This window comes from Anopheles coustani, chromosome X (assembly GCF_943734705.1).
Source record: "Anopheles coustani chromosome X, idAnoCousDA_361_x.2, whole genome shotgun sequence".
NCBI classification, from domain to species: domain Eukaryota; kingdom Metazoa; phylum Arthropoda; class Insecta; order Diptera; family Culicidae; genus Anopheles; species Anopheles coustani.
In genome coordinates this window covers 18751651-18769560 of record NC_071290.1, presented here as the reverse complement: position 1 = coordinate 18769560, position 17910 = coordinate 18751651, and the positions used below count along the sequence as shown (strand labels likewise).

The window sequence follows — 17910 nt, the reverse complement described above, 5'->3', positions numbered from 1 at the left end:
AAGATTGAAAAATGTTCCAACACTCGTCTGATTAAATCCGTTTGCTCTTGCCAGGGACGTTCTTTCAGCAGTCCGCAACGAAAGCGCCGGATGCCTTTTCAGAAAGCCCCTAAGCCACTCGTGACCCGCTAACTTTTCAGACTGGTCGAAGGGATGCGGGATTCCGTTCATGTCAGCAAGTTCGAAAGCCAAACTTCTAACATCCCGTGGCGTAAGCCCGTAGAAACATTCGCTCATTTCCAAAATGTGAGCCATCAGTTCAATCAATCACATCTCTCAAAGCTTTTACCCTATCCTCCAACTCGCTCTCTGTACAGGCGTAAATTAAAATGTCGTCTAAATAAACTAGTATCGCTATACAAACTCCGCTAACTGAGTGGTTCCATTAGACAGTACGATTGAGCGAAACGAGCACGTAAGCGAGATGCACAATTTCAACAATTTCTACCTTGAGCTTAGATAGCAATAGCACCGTTGAACGAGCGAAGCGAGCGTGAAAGTGAGATGCACAATTCCTACGCTCCGGTTTTCCCACGCACTTTACAGTTTCCCCAGGCGCTATACTTTTGCTAAGGATACTACGGATGCAGGATGGTAGGGGAAATTTTTCTTGCGCTGAACGAGTTTTTGATAATCGATGGTTACTTTGCCGAAATAAAACAAAGCAAAGCGTGAACGTGGTATACAGTTTCATTCAAACTTTGCAGTACAAAGGAAATGAAACGTTTTCGATATTTTAGGGACAATTTTTTCGAAAATAAAAACGGGCCGTGTTACCAGGGCATGTAAAAGGGACCTGTCAACGGGCCGGCTTACCAGGGCCTGTAAACTGAGTCCTGTAGCTGGGCCCTGTCACCCGGCCCTATAAACGGGTCCTGTTACCGGGCCGTGTAAACGGGCACTGTAACCGGGCCATGTAAATTGGCCGTGTTACCGGGCCCTGTAACCGGGACCAGTCAACGGGTCCTGTAAACGGGGCCTGTAAACGGGCCCTGTAACCGGGACCTGTCAACGGGCCCTGTAACCGGGACCTGTAAACGGGCACTGTAACCGGGTCCTGTAACTGGGTCCTGTAACTGGGCCGTGTAACCGGGCCGTTTTACCTAGTATTCTTAAAATTTGCAAACACTCTCTCCATTGCACGCTGGAAGTCCTCCGGCGCACGTGATAATCCAAATGGTAGCTGTACGATATTGCGACGCCTAAAGGTAGGCCACAGAACTCTACAAGGTTCTGAACAGTTAGGAATTTTGAATTTAACGAAACCCTACAAGTACCAGTTTATGATAACCTGCTGTTCAAAAATAACGGTTAATTGATAACAGTGTCACCGGTCTTAGACATCGCTAGCACAACATTTGTGACGTAACTAAAGGCGTCCAGAAAACCAAATAAACCCAACTTGAGAAAAAACCACTGGTGTTTGTTAGGCTCTGTCCCCAACATACTTAGCATTATAATCCACAGAAAGTCCCTGGCGGGTAGCGATCTGTGGACACTATATTGCGTTCTCTGGTACCGTTGGACAAACCCAGATTTTTGAAACCATTTTCTTCTTTTCTCTATCCACCTGTTGAGTAACAAGTTCCGGAGTAGGCCGTACCCTACATTTTGGTCCTTCGAACCGGATAGGGCGCAGCGAACCTATCGTGCGCTGAATAGTTTCATACATTCGTCGTCGGAAGAGGAACCTTCATCAACCGGACGGGTTGATCGTACATCGGTGGCAGACCACGGACACCACACGAGGCCGATCCAGTGCGCATCGGTGCCTCAAGGGAAGAGAACCCAAGTCGGGAGTTCTCTTCGGTGGATCCAGCGCTTCGTGCCCAGCGATTGTACATCCCTTTCAACTGGAAACTTCATCAACCGGACGGGTTGATCGTACAGCGGTGGCAGACCACGGACACCACACGAGGCCGATCCAGCGCGCATCGGTGCCTCAAGGGAAGAGAACCCAAATCGGGAGTTCTATTCGGTGGATCCAGCGCTTCGTGCCCAGCGATTATACATCCCCTTCAACTGGAACCTTCATCAACCGGACGGGTTGATCGGACATCGGTGGCAGACCACGGACACCACACGAGGCCGATACAGTGCGCATCGGTGCCTCACGGGAAGCGAACTCAAGGCGTGAGTCTCCTTCGGTGGTAGAATCCAGCGTCTCATCCAGACGAAAAGGTAAACCAGTGTAAAGTTTAAAAACAGTGTGAAGTGAAAAAAGTGAAAAGTGCAACAGACTAACTAATAGTCACAATGAACACTCGCAGTAAAGTGATGCACTCCCCACCACCAGAACACGATGGGAGTGAAAACTCAGATCAAGAGGCTACGGAAGCCACCATACAACAGTGCGCGAGTGACCAGCGATTGGAAGCGACACCACAGCACGTTTCACCAAAACCTTCGACGTCATCGCCAAGTGATCGCGAGTTGGCCGTGCTGCGCGCCAAAATGAAGCTGGCATATCGTCAACTTATGCAGCTTCAGCCGGACATCACTAACAACAAACTCCCTCCGGCCACTGCGCGGGTGCACTTACGCACATTACGGGAACTTCAAGGCACCCACGGCAGGATTATGCAGCACATAATAGATCTCCTGCCAGATGACCTCGAAGTCGACATGGACGCCGACGATGCCTTCCGGAAGATCCACACCACCTGCACAGCCATTCTGGAGGCACAGCTGGACGAAACACCAACAACGTCAGCAGCTCCGGTAACTTCGGCAGCGCATCACCTCAGTGTCCCGATGCCAACCTTTGACGGACGCTACGAAGAGTGGCCCAAATTCAAGGCCATGTTCCTCGACATCATGGGAAGGACACCTGTTTCGGATGCAGCAAAGTTACACCACCTGAACAAGGCACTCACCGGAAAGGCAGCAGGGATAATTAACGCAGCAATGGTGAGCAGCAACAACTACAAGAGTGCCTGGGAGGTGCTAGAAAAGCGGTTCGCGAACCCGAGAGCAATCGTCGACAAGCACATTGCTGGGTTACTGCAACTTAAACCCGTGCAACGCGAATCAGCCAGCGAACTTCGATCACTAGTAGAAACGTGTAAGGGTCACGTTGATGGGTTGCAGTTCTTAGAGAAGAACATCGATGAAACCAGCAACCTCATCATCACCCACATCCTCGCGTCGTGTATGGACTCCAGCACTCGTAAGGCATGGGAGCTTACATTGCAGCACGGCGAGTTTCCGGATTTGTTCCGTACGTTCGACTACATCACGCGACAATGTGAAGTGTTGGAGAGCTGCGCAGCAGGCAATACGGACAAACCATCTCGTCCAAAGCCGGCTCCTACTAAAGCGTTCACGTCGACCGTTACTCCATCACCGACCGCAACGTGTGTGATGTGCCTGGGTCACCATATGCTCAGCAAGTGCGCGGATTTCATAGCACTATCGCTACCAGACAAACGGGACAAGCTCCGAAGTTGGAAACGTTGTTTCAACTGTTTCGGAGCTGGTCATCTCAACAAAGGGTGCCCATCGAAGTGGACGTGTCGTCGGTGCCAGCAGAAACATCACACCTTGCTCCACGACGAAGGGACTAGTGCCGCCAGCGAGATCCGTCACGAACAGCCAACATCTGCAGCAGAACACCGTACAGCTACAATATCGCTTCACACGGCGATACCATCGACAGTGTTGCTGTCAACCGTCATGTTGTACATCACTGACAGCGCAGGGAAGAACCATGCTGCAAGGGCTCTCTTGGACAGTGGAGCACAGTCCAACTTCATTACGGGAAGGTTGGCGCAATTCTTAAACCTACCTCGGAAGTCGGTGAGCATTCCGCTGTCGGGGATTGGTGGCAGCCAAGCGACGAACGTAAAGTCATCAGTACGAGCCACCATCCAGTCACGCTGTTCATCATTTTCGACGTCGCTGGAGATGCTGGTACTGCCCAAGCTGTCAGCAGATGTGCCGGCCCATCGTATAAACCACAGCCAGTGGACGATTCCAGCAACCTGCGTCTTGGCTGACCCAACATTCCACAAGCCTGGTGGAATCGATATCATCCTGGGTGCGGCGTGCTTCTACGAGCTTTTAAAAACCGGACGCATCTCACTTGGAGAAGGTATGCCGTCACTCCAAGAAACAGCATTTGGGTGGGTTGTAAGTGGCACAGCCCAGATAGCAGAGCAGTCGCTGCCAGTGGTGTGTTCAGTCGCCGTACACACCAACGAGCTGACTACGATGATGCGGAAATTCTTCGCAATAGAAGACGTAGGCAGTTTCCCTAGTTGGAGTATCGAGGAGAGAGCCTGTGAGGACCACTACGCGGCCACTACAAGCAGAGACCAAGCCGGCCGATATGTCGTCCGACTTCCGAGAAAGTCTGACATGATCGGGAAACTAGGTGACTCGCGGACGATCGCCCTCCATCGGTTTTTGGCTATCGAGAGACGTATGCAGCGAGAACCCGAAACAAAAAAGGCATACGTGGAGTTCATGGCCGAATACCTCCGCTTAGGCCACATGACAAAGGTGGCAGCAGCAGTTGATAGTCGGGAAACATTCTACCTCCCACACCATCCTGTTTTTAAGGCCGACAGCACCACCACGAAGTGTCGGGTTGTGTTCGACGCATCCAGCAAGTCATCGACAGGAGTGTCGTTGAATGATACGCTGATGATCGGACCAACAATTCAACAAGATGCTACATCGATCCTGATGCGATTCAGAACTCATCAAATTGCACTGACAGGAGATGTGGCAAAAATGTACCGCCAAGTATGGGTACATCCCAGCGATCGCGCCCTACAGCGCATTCTGTGGCGAGCTTCGCCCCATGATCCCATCGAAGAATATGAGCTGAATACTGTAACTTATGGAACCGCATCTGCACCATTCCTGGCGGTGAGATCTCTGCAACAAACAGTATTGGATCATGGGAGTGAGTTTCCAATAGCAGCAGCTCGGTTCGCTGACTTTTACGTGGATGACTTTGTGTCTGGAGCTGATTCACCCGAGGCTGCTCAAACCTTGCAACAGCAAACCGAACAACTGTTTGCCAAAGGTGGATTTGAGCTGCGGAAATGGGCTTCAAACGAGGAAGCGGTGTTGCATCATGTGGACCAACAAAGCCGAGCATCCAGCCCATATCCCAACGATGATGACGACGGATCGTTGGCAACACTTGGAATCATATGGGATACGTCAGCGGACTCTCTGCGCTTCAAAGTCCAAGCCCCGGATGTCAACGAAGATGCAACCAAACGCAAGGTATTGTCCACCATTGGGAAGATTTACGATCCGGTAGGGTTTGTTGACCCAGTGAAGGCGGTTGCCAAGCAACTTCTTCAACGTGTATGGACTCTGAAACACGTCAACCAACAACCCTGGGGATGGGATGCTGAACTTCCGCTGCAGCTACGAACGGAATGGCTCAACTTTCTTGAGCAACTGCATTACCTTCACAACATCAGCATTCCGCGAGTCGCCATTAGATCTTCAGTGACCACCATCCAATACCATGTCTTCTGCGATGCTTCGGAGAAAGGATATGGAGCATGCTGCTACATCCGTAGTTGCGATGCCCAGGGCCATGGCACAATGGAGCTCTTCGCCTCAAAAACCAAAGTGACGCCCCTCAATAGCAAGCACTCTATCGCTCGGCTTGAACTGTGCGCAGCACAGTTGGCCAGCTTGCTATTCGACCGAGTAAGGACTGCGGTCAACCCAGGATCTCTGGCAGTCTTCTGGACAGACTCCATGACTGTGGTACATTGGCTGCGAGCATCACCAAACTCCTGGAAGCCATATGTTGCAAACCGGGTATCGCAGGTGCAACAATTAACAGAAGGTTGCACGTGGCGTCACATCGCAGGAGTCGACAACCCGGCTGACCTTGCTTCGAGAGGATGTTTGGGCAAAGATCTCCTCTCCAGTACCCTATGGTGGCAGGGTCCTTCCTGGATGAGCCTGCCAGAAGATCAATGGCCTCCACCATTGCTTGCGACACCAGATCCTTCAGTGCAAGCAGAGCAGCGAGTAGCAGTTGTGGCATGCGCTGCCATTGAGCTGCCATCTCATCGCATCTTTACGCTTTTCTCATCGTACTCGAAGCTGAGACGGATGACGGCGTACTGGGTTCAGTATTGGAACCGATGCACCAAACGCCGGGCGTACGAGAACCCCGGCCTGACGACGAAGGACTTGACGGATGCAGAAGAAGTGCTGTGCCGCTTGGCTCAACGAGACCACCTGCAGCAAGAAATCAAGGCCTTGCAGCAAAACAAACCCGTTCCTGCGTCGTCCCCGCTCAAATGGTTACATCCGCAACTGGGAGCTGACGGAATCATCCGAGTTGGAGGACGTTTATCCAACTCATCGCTAGCGGAGGATGTGAAGCATCCACTAGTTGTTCCGGCCAGCCATCCATTCGCTCGTCTGCTGATGGAACATTTTCATAAACAGTTACTTCACGCGGGACCGACTCTGATGCTAAACACGTGCAGACAACGCTTCTGGATTACAAGTGGCCGAAATCTCGCCCGGAAGGTATTTCACCAGTGCCACACCTGCTTCCGCGCCCGACCATCGTCATCAGCAACTATAATGGCTGACCTCCCGGCTGTCCGAGTAACACCGGCCCCTCCTTTTTCGATCACCGGTGTTGACTACTGTGGTCCAGTGTTCCTGAAAGGTGGCCACCGACGGGCGGCGCCCGTGAAGGCATACGTCGCCATATTTGTATGCTTCACCACCCGTGCCGTACACATCGAGCTGGTGTCAAACCTGACAACGGAAGCATTTATAGCAGCATTACGACGGTTTGTGTCTCGTCGTGGTTTGCCATTGGAGTTACACTCGGACAACGCGACGAACTTCAAGGGAGCAGCAAACAAGCTGAACGAGTTGTACAAGCTGTTGCGTACAACTGAACACCAGCAGAGCATTCAAACTTGGACACTAGAACGCAAAATTTCATGGAAGTTCATCCCACCAAGAGCTCCTCACTTCGGTGGACTGTGGGAAGCCGCCGTCAAAACCATGAAGTACCACCTAGTGCGCGTTTTAGGAACGACATCACTTTCGTATGAGGACATGTCTACGCTGCTGGACGAGATAGAATGCTGTGTCAACTCCCGACCTATAACATCGATGTCAGATGACCCACACGATATGACAGCCCTCACTCCTGGACATTTCCTGGTTGGAACGAACCTACAGCTTGTTCCGGACCACTGCTTGCTGTACGAAGCCGAAAACCGGTTGAACCACTGGCGTCATGTTCAACAACTTCGCCAGCACTTTTGGAACCGTTGGCAGAAGGAGTATTTACAACAACTGCAGGCGCGTTCTAAATGGACAAAGGAAGGTACAACCACAGTAACGCCAGGAACGTTAGTTATAATTAAGGAAGATAATGTGCACTCGGCGTGTTGGCCATTAGCACGCGTAACCGAGGAGCATCGTGGAAAGGATGGCAAAGCGCGTGTCTTTACATTGCGTACAAGTAAGGGAAGTACAGTGACTAGGCCATTGGTAAAGCTGTGTGTATTACCAAAAGCAAACAGTTAAAATTATTCAATTTTAAGGTGGCAGAATGTACGATATTGCGACGCCTAAAGGTAGGCCACAGAACTCTACAAGGTTCTGAACAGTTAGGAATTTTGAATTTAACGAAACCCTACAAGTACCAGTTTATGATAACCTGCTGTTCAAAAATAACGGTTAATTGATAACAGTGTCACCGGTCTTAGACATCGCTAGCACAACATTTGTGACGTAACTAAAGGCGTCCAGAAAACCAAATAAACCCAACTTGAGAAAAAACCACTGGTGTTTGTTAGGCTCTGTCCCCAACATACTTAGCATTATAATCCACAGAAAGTCCCTGGCGGGTAGCGATCTGTGGACACTATATTGCGTTCTCTGGTACCGTTGGACAAACCCAGATTTTTGAAACCATTTTCTTCTTTTCTCTATCCACCTGTTGAGTAACAAGTTCCGGAGTAGGCCGTACCCTACAGTAGCCTTCTGAACCGCATAAGCCCATTAGCCGACATAAACGTCGTGAGATGGCGCACCTCCTCGCTAAGTTCTATGTGGAAATATGCGTCATTTAAGTCTACCTTTGCGAACCATAACTTTCCTTTACCACTTGGTATATCTGCCCAAATCTTTTCAAGCGACGGTATCAGGTATGGCTCCCTTATAATTCTCTTATTCACCTCTCTGAAGTCCACTACTATTCTAAAATCTTTAACTCCCTTTGGAACCAAAACCAATGGTGATACACATGATATGTCATGTTTTCTGCTATCCACTCTTTCTACAATTCTCCTTTTCTCCATCTGTTCTAGCCTCTCTCCTACCGCTTTTTCGAACGCTTTAGGAATATTATACCTTACAATTTGTTTGGGTGTGATCGTTTCATCGAATCTAATTTTCACTGCTGGTATTGCCATTCTTGGGAATTCCGACTCCCTCCCCAACTGACGGTGACATGCAACATTGCCCCGTTTCCCCACATTCCAACCTCCTTAAATCCAGTACTGTCAGCCTGGATTCTATCTAGCCTGGAGCTATCTTTGACACACTTTGTCTTCCCACTCGTTCTAATGATGAAGGATGAGAAGTTTGATCGTTTGGAAGGATCTTGGAATCGGTAAGTAAACAGTGTGATGGAGCAACATCATGACCGTTAAAACGTCAGGCGTCGATTGGTGTTGTCTTCTGATGCTGTGTGGCACAAGTTATTCATTCTATGTTGTCGTCCATCTGTGTGTTGTAAAGATCTGTTATCCGCTCGGGCTCGTTTGTTCCACAAAATGTTACCCACCTCCAAGTGCTGAAAGTTTTCATACATAAATAATTATAAAGGATATTTATATTTGATTAGTCGCGAACCGCAATCGTTGGTGTTCCCGCGCAGCATCCAAGACCGGTACGCAACCGTCGCAGTCATCCTAGACCTATTTACAATCCGGTTTTAATTTAACAGAAAAATGAACTTCAACGAAAGGATGCGTCAATCGAAAGAAGAAAACAAGCAGCAAAAAAATTTGATGCCTGCAGCATCTAGTAAGTAAACCAGTGGTAATAAGTGTGATAAGTGAAATAATCCGATGTATAATGTGCGATATTTTATGTTTTCTAAATATAATATGGGGGTCCGCGACAGCGGAGCGGTAGCGCCGGTTAGAAAATCGGCCCATGAGCGCCGGGGCTCACCACCTCGACGGCGTGGGTTCGAATCCCATCCGAGACCGGACCCTCCCCTGTACGAGAGGATTGACTATCCACGTACAACAGGGAAACAAGTCTCGTAAGCCCTTAACGGGCAGGCATGTCCAAGAGGTCGTTACGTCAAGAAGAAGATATCAGATTATATTTTGTATAATACTTATATAAATATTTTCTTAGAAATATATCTATTATATAAATATTTTTTTAGAAATAAGTTTAGGCATGCTAAGGAATGTATTCACATACCCGAACGAACTACAACTTCTTGGCACGAAAAATGAAAAGAAAAAGATTGAACTTGTACCATAATTCTACTTTTTGTTTTATTCATGTTTTATTGGCTATTCCACGACTGTGTGGAATAAAGGCACGAATAAACTACTTTCGTCCTCCATCTTTATGTTAACAAACTTACATGTTATTTCATTATACGACTGTGTTATTATATTAACTGTGTTGCAAAAGCCTTTATAAATATAAATGTATCTCGAATCAAAAGGTTCTACAAAGAACTCTTCTGTTCGGTCAAGTTTTTGGCCAGTAATTTTAAGTCCACTTTGGTCCACGATGGCTGATACAAATTTAATAATTTCGCCGTGTTTTGATAGAAACCATCAATTCTTTGGGTCATTTTTCAAAACCAAACCTGGCCGTACGCAGGCTGTGACACGGCTACCATTTATCTTTAGTTCAGGTTTTTTAATTTCGAACGCTCTGGAATTTTCTGATCGAAACTTTTCTAATTCCGACAACCTATTGATGGCTTGCTCTAAGCTTTTATGCCCGCTTCGTATCAAGCGCTTCAGGTGGTATAATTTGTTTTCAAACGGGTACGTCGAAAACGTTGACAGTGGTCCGAAACGTTCACATTCCTCCAGGAGGTGCTGAAGGTTGTGAACATTACTAGTCATCATCTGTTCGCCGTAGACGCTAGGGAACTCTTGAATGAATCGTACAAGCAGCTCCCCAGCGATGGGCCAGTATACTCTAAACGCCGATGAGGACAACAAGGATACAGCACAAAAATATTTCATAAAATGATTGTACTGATGTACGTCAATGTTGTCCCTCAACCCAACAAAGCCGGCGTAATGGAGGAATGACGCGTACTCCGATCCTTTCCAGAACTGAGATTAGTTCACGGATCGCAGATTGGAAGATGGATGCGGGCTTGGTCCTCCGTTATGTTTCTTCGTTGATCCTCGGACCACTTCCGACTGATGGTACCCTTCTTCCATAAGCGCTTAGTAACTCCCAAGTCGATTAGATGAAGGCGATCGCCAACAACGACATCCTTAATAATATCAAAATTGCGAATTTGCAACAGTGATGTCTGCTGTTTGCAATGTTCGGGGTACGCGTTGTTTCGAAACCCTTCGTCGGTCCGTTTTTCTGCCCCCACGCCGGTAAACACCACCTTGTGATAACGGGCCACATAGCGCCCTTTTGTGGTGCATTTCTGGCAGCTGGAGTATCCGTTATGGCCAACTACACCTGAGAACAAGATGTAAAAAAGAAAAATTAAAAATGATTACGACATAAGTAAACTGCAGATATAAAATATATTTACCCTTTATAAAACACCGAGCTACAGTATCGCCAATGGTAGCGCGCAGCCTCACCACAACCCACTTTCCATCGATGTTTAATCCGTGCTCGAGAAGCTTGTTTATTTCATCACACATGGGCCCCAAATACTCGTTCACGTTTAGTGGTTTCGTGAGTCCGCAAAAAATAGCAGCCGTCATGACCGGTTCTTCTGGCACCTCGTGTATATTGTATAAAATTGGCTAAAATTGCATATTGCGGCTATTATGCAATGGCAGCCCATCGATTGAAAAATTCAGCGATATTTCGCTGAGACGGAGTTTCTTAGAGCTGCAACCATAAGATCATAAAATTTTTACCATTCACCCAAAGTTTATACCCTTCAAATATGTTACTTACCGAAAATAGCTGTACAGCGATTTTCCGATTCCGTTGTACCAGAACCGCCCGCCGCTAATTTCAACTATCTCCGTCGATGGGCTGTCAGGGGTTCCGAGGAGTGTCTGGGCAGTTTTAGGAAATTTGGCGTCCGTTTTGAGGAAAAGCCTCAAAACCATGTTTACCGAATGGGTAGACTGGTTAGTGGACAATGCCCAATACCTAAGTCCCATTAACAAAGGCAAAACATCGATACAGTCAAAGTTTTCCTCGTCTTCGTTATCGTCATCGTCATCGGAAAAACTTTCATCTTGATCGACGACGCAAGGTTCGACCTCGACGTCAAGCTCCGGATGAAGTTCCTCTTGTTCCGAAGATCTAGAATGCGCTTCTGGCTCGCTTGATGGAATGGCTGTAGAGCCAGAGGAACCCGCTCCAGCTTGCAGCAGCTTTTCCCGAGCCACAGACCGACGATACAGCGCTCCAGTTGTCCGCAAACGTTTAAACTCTTGCTGCATTTTTTTCACGATTTTTTTTATTCAACAGTTTATCTCGCACTAAAGCACTTTCAAAAACTGATCACGCGTGACTTGCTGATAACACTTCCAACACGAGTCTCAAGTCTGTATGGATGCAAATTATTGTGACGCTCTATCGTAATTGATCAATGGTAGAATGCGCTCTCTGCCAAAGGTCAAAGCTCCTGTGTAGTGTCGCACACTGTTTTGTGGGATCCGTCGGAAGAAGATCAGCAGGTGCAAATCGAACGAGATACACGTGCTTATCACAATCGTTCGATTGATAGTTTCTAAGTGTGCATGAAGATTCTAATGGTAAATGTGCCTTTCTCTTCTCTTGCAGAGGTCTCTATATACGAGATGATGGGATCTTTGCATACTAAATTAGAAATGATGGAGACAGAATTGTTACTGATGAAGTCCAAAAGAAAATTTGGCGCATGGTCATTGAAAAATGGCACCGAGGCTTCTCCGCCTGCCTCGATCCCTATGCGTAATGTCCCAGTGACATAATGACATAATGCATAATGACCCAGAGCGCTGAAAAAGTACAGCACCGTCCATAACGTTTGCATAAAAAATAGACAAATTTTATAAGTTGCTTAATTCGTGATAGGAAGAACATACGAAACCCAGAACCCAGAAACCAGAACACAAACCACTTGTAACCCATAGAAGGAAGAACCTTGACTTAGGTTACAATGTTGCATAACATGCGAGTCAATGTCAACCCACTCTTAAGCTAATGAGTCATAAATTAGAAAGAACACAACTCCGACCTTCGAGGCGCTAACGGAGCATAGGCATGTGTCATACGTCATGTCACACCTAGAGAAAGCGTGAGAACCGCGCGTCGAACCGAGCGCATGACGAAGTGTCTCAAAGCGGAACCAGGAAAAAGGTCTTTCTCCAGGCAAAGCAGGAAACCTAAAAACAGATAACATTAAACAGATGACCATTGTATCAAAGAAACCTTTACTATAAAATAAAGATCACGACGAACGAAGGCAAGTCAGTCCCAGTTCAGTCATCCAAGAAACAACGCAATTTCGCGACGCGAACACCCTGGATCACCGCAGCATCTTCACCAGAACTTAATCCAAAAGAGAAGATTACAAGCACCTGCACCTAAAACCCATCTGAAGAAAGGATACCATCTTACAAGCGGCTTTGTGCAAATCTTTTTCGCATCTTTCAGCAATGATATCAAACGTAGCTGGTTTCATGTTTTGGCTACGGTGGCTTCAATTCAAATGATGAAGTTGTCAAACTTGTCCTAAATTTAAAGAAATATGCTTCTCTTTATTTTGATTTTAACGGAAAGGTGCTAGCATTTTCCGTTTTTGCATAAAAGTCGTCAAAATTTGTCTATTTTTTTAAATGCAAACATTAGTTACATTTCACTTCAACCCTCCACAAATTATGTGTATTACTACCTAGAAAGCCCAGGATAAGACCTAACAGTAGGGAGGAATTGCCCTGAGAATCAAATGCGATTTGTGAGCCAATTCTTGGTTTAAAATACTTTTGGTAAGAAGTTTCCGCTTGAAATAATGTTGTCGTTAATTTCTAATGATAAAAAAAGTTTTTGAAATTTTTTGAAAAAAGTTTTTGCTCGGATGGCACCAAGGGGAATCAATACGGCGCTAAGAGGCGCCAGGAGGCGCCAACGGTCGAGAGAAATGGGAGACGAGATGGAATGTAATAAGCAATACTAAACAATTTATTTATTTTTTTATAAAACGGTCTTAATTTACGCTAGATTACAACAGTTTTTCCTAACGTTCTATTTAACAATTTTACACGTTGGACAAGAAAACAGAAGCATGATTTTCCATACAGAACGCTTTTACCGGGAACATCAATCGCAACATCATTGTTTCCAATAATGTGGATGGTGTAGTTTGCAAAGACGGAGAGCATTGCACTGCGTGTGCCCGCTCTTATTCTGTGTAGAGCGGGCCAGTGCAAGTCAACGAAACGAAACTGGTACCCTGGAGTAACTTGTTGCAGTCGCGTCTGCTGGATGTCCCATGCTAAAGCAACGCAAGGGCATGCTGCAAACTTGTGCTCCAGGGTTTCAACAGCAGGACAAAACGGGCATGCTGGTGTATCGGCTCTGCCGGCACGGAATAGATGCTCTCCGTGTCGCATCTTCCCGTTTGCCAGCAGGTATAGGGCGGAGCGTTGTGCTGACGTCAGCCTCCTGGAGCTTATGTTTCCCCACACTCTTCTCCACAGCGTGTGTGGGGAAGCTCCTACCACCCTTGGGTCCAGAAGGGCGTTTGTTGCTGCGCGTCGCAGACCACGTGTTATTGGCGCTCGTCGCAGAGTTTCTGGTACGTACGCCAGGTGCTGGATAACCTTGCGGAGGCAAGGGTAGGACGACGGGACGGAGTTAGTGTCGGGTGGGTTCCCAGCATTGGCGATGTGCTCGGACCTGATCACCAAGCAACCCTGCTCCGCAAGGTACCGATTTGTAATATTTGAGGGTATTATGATTGGGAGCGCGGGAACGATAAACTTCTCGACGCTGGCCCATACAAAAGGTAAACAACACTTTGAAAAAAGCGAAAAAATGGCTGAGCGTCTCGACGATCCAAAACGACGCCACCTGCGTGTCGAGACGATGCGCGGATACGAAACGACGCGCGTCGTTATCGTCGAGCAGTTTCAAGCACCCCCATCCATCGACCAGGAGGATGGATCTCTATAGACCGTATGTGTCCGAAGCATATGTGGGTTCTATGGATCTTGGTATTTACCAAGAACATGATAATTCAGGATGCACTTTTCATATCAACGTTGTGTTTAGACAAGTCACTTTGATTTATTTAGCCATTTAGCCATAGTATAAAACACACCAATAACTCGATCGTTTTGAAAATTGATTAAAAATCAAAGTGCTCGAAACTTGTTAAAAACTATATATTTATATACCTTGAAATACTTGTATAAATACCCAGGTTGCTATTCGAGCAAATATGCGGAAACTTTCGAGCAATAACGCGGAACTGGATCATAATACCCTCAATTGTCTACTAGCTGATTAACCCGATTTCATCCATCCGGGTAGAAAATAATTCCAAACGAAAGAGTGTTTTCATTCAGTATCTTGAGTTTTACAATGAAAAGAATGTTGGACGTTTCACACTTGAAAGTTGGATTTCTTATAATTATGTTTAGATTAAATTGATTAGATTGATTTTGTGTGATTGAGAATATTTGTAGGAGAAGATAAAAGAAGTCTGAGATGAAGCAATCAAATTGTGACCATTCGATTTAGTGGCCCCAAATACTACGAAAATGATACTCATATCGCATTTTAACCATTGTTGAGCTATAGGGGTAAGATGGTAGCCGCTTTCATCCTTTCCTTACATGGATGAAATTTTATTACATGATGGCTACATATTTCAGTGGTATGTGTACCAATTTTTAAAAAAATCCATTCCAAAATTTTTGAGTTGTTATTATTTTTCATCATTTTAATGGATAGGTGTTTGGTAAGGAGAAGGGAAGGAGGGCATTCGAAAGAAAAAAAATTGCAACACTCCAGCCAAGTTTGGTACAGATAGACTTAGTGAATTTTGAGTAGCATACATGTGATAAGAATTTACACTTTTCGTTTTGAGCATTGCTATTGTTTTACTGAAGAGGAGGAGGGGTGAGGGAGTTTGGGCAAAGGTTGAACATTAAGAGTGAGGCCATTCAATTTAGAGATCACAAATACCACGAAATTGATACCCACATTGCATTTTTACCATTTTTGAGGTATGTGGTAGTGGGAGAGTCCCCCTTTCCCCTTCCCCTAGATGGATGAAATTTTAACCCATGCTATGTCCCTATCTAAGCAGTATTTGTACCAAATTTTGTAAAAATTCGTTTAATAATTGTTCATCTATAATTGTTTTTCATTAATTTTAGAGGGTAGGTGTTGGGGAGGGGTAGGGAGGTATGGGGATATCAACAAACGAAGTTCAGATCATTCAACCATGGAAAATTAGCTACCTTTCTGCCAAGTTTGGTACAAATCGGCCCGGTAGATTTTGCGTGATGCGAGGGCATACATATATATATACAGACAACGGTGACTTTTATATATATAGAGTTATAGCTGGTATAACGGGTAGTGTCAGGTGTGACCCGAGATATGTCATCTACTCTCCGTCAGCACCTGTCACTAGATATCAGGAAGAACGGTCTCTTCGAACTGAACCGTCTAGGAGAACGGACGAAATATATCGATCGGTCGATCATCGAGTACACGACACATTATTGGCGCAGCCGGTAGGATGTGAGTATAGTGGACAGGTTAAAACAGTGCAAATTAGTGATTCACTTTTTTTTTACCAGACGCGACCACGTGAGTGATAGTGAATATAGTGAAAGTGCTGATTCAATAGATTCTGGAAGTTTAGCTCACATTCCGATTGCTAACTTAAACATTGACCTAGGAGCGATGTCACTCGAACAATCGCAATCCCAAATGGGAACGACAGAAAATGTGTTAACGCAAGTGATTTCACAGTTAAACATTTTAAATGATAAAATAGAACAAATAACTGCAAAGCAGGAAGCGTATGAAGCCACGGTACAAAGGCCATCGAACTTTGGAAACACGTGTTCATCCTTATGATGGAAATCGAACCGCCTTATGATGGAAATCAAAAACAGCTACAGTCTTGGTTAACAGTAGTAGAAAACACTCTGAAAATTTTCAAAGATTTAGTAAGCTCCCAGGTGTACGCTATTTACGTACAATCTATTTTAAATAAAATTTGTGGAAATGCTAAGGACGTGCTGTGTTTAGCTGGTAACCCGATAAATTTTGAAGAAGTAAAAATAGTACTAATAGAAGCTTTTGGTGATCGTCAAGAGCTGGCCACATATAAAGCCCAGCTTTGATCGAATAAACAAAGTGATGACATGAGTATTCATGCATATTATAAGAAAACAAAAGAATTGATGCTTAACATTAAAACAATTGCTAAGCAGAACAGCGTGTACAGTGAAAGATGGACAGCCATCTGCAAGTTTATAGAAGACGATGTACTTGCCGCATTCATTGCCGGGCTAAAGCACCCTTATTTCGGTTATGTACAAGCATCTAAGCCTGAAAGTATTGAAACTGCTTATGCATTTCTTTGCAAATTCACTGCAAATGAAAAAATATCCTCTCAATTGACACAAACAAAATATCAAAAATCCGGTGCAGTTAACAAGACATTTGCAACTAATACAAATGCAAAAACATCTTTTGTGCATACCCAAGGGCCAAGTCAAACATATTCACAGGTCAACCCAGATCAACAAAACCATTTTAAAACTCATACAGAACAAATGGAAGTAGATTCCTCCACGAATAGTCGGCTTACAGCCAATAGAAACATTATTAACAATAATGAAATTCCTTGACATAATACTGAAAATTTCGGCGGTGAAGAAGGTGAAATTTTGACAAATTTTTGGCAGGTCAAAGAGAAAATAAATTCAAAAATACTTAACTGGCGATTAGAGTTAGAAGCTTACGATTACGAAGTGAAGTATAAGCAAGGAAAGGCAAACATAGTCGCTGACGCTCTTAGTCGAATACCACCAGAAATTCATGCAAATGAAACAATAACAAAAAACTCTTCGAGTCCTAAGAAACACCTGTTAGATACTACTAACTCCGAAGCCTCAAGTTTAGAAACCATTCATTCTGCCGAAAGATCTGGCGATTATTACGGAAAACAAACTGCTATATTTGCAGAAGAAACTGTAATGCAAACCCAACAAGAAACACTTTGTAATAACAATTTCACAAAAGAGTGTTATGTTAGTACACTACCAGAAACACATAGCAATAACAATTTCACAAAAGAACGTTATGTTAGTACTACGACAATAGGAGATGGTGTGAAACAATCAAACGAACAAAACTACCTTATAATAAGAGAACACACTAGTTGTATCCATAGCTGTGCGATTTATACATTTTATACTGAATCAAACGAACAGATTAGAAACACACACTGTGCAATAACGGATATTCTGAATACGAACATGCACAAATACGAACGATCGGATACTAGATTATTACAAAAACAAGCAGTCACGCAATATAATGCTTGGTCTACACGAAGCGCAAAACTCTGAAAATACACGCGCAAATGTCAATTTTTCTGTCACTTTTTTTCGCTTCGTGTAGACGTGCGTATTCGTGAGCCGGCGCAAATGAAATGTCATTTAGTGTTTGTTTATGTGTAGA

The 17910-nt window shown here is 45.3% G+C and overlaps 1 protein-coding gene across 1 annotated transcript; it reads left to right on the top strand.

The window, feature by feature from the left end:
• Positions 1-2256: 2256 nt before the first annotated feature.
• On the top strand, positions 2257-17866 carry LOC131269399 (uncharacterized). Its single transcript, XM_058271745.1, has 3 exons — positions 2257-7477; positions 8518-8632; positions 17851-17866. Exons 1-3 carry the CDS (start codon positions 2257-2259, stop codon positions 17864-17866), a joined length of 5352 nt encoding a protein of 1783 aa, XP_058127728.1.
• Positions 17867-17910: the final 44 nt, after the last annotated feature.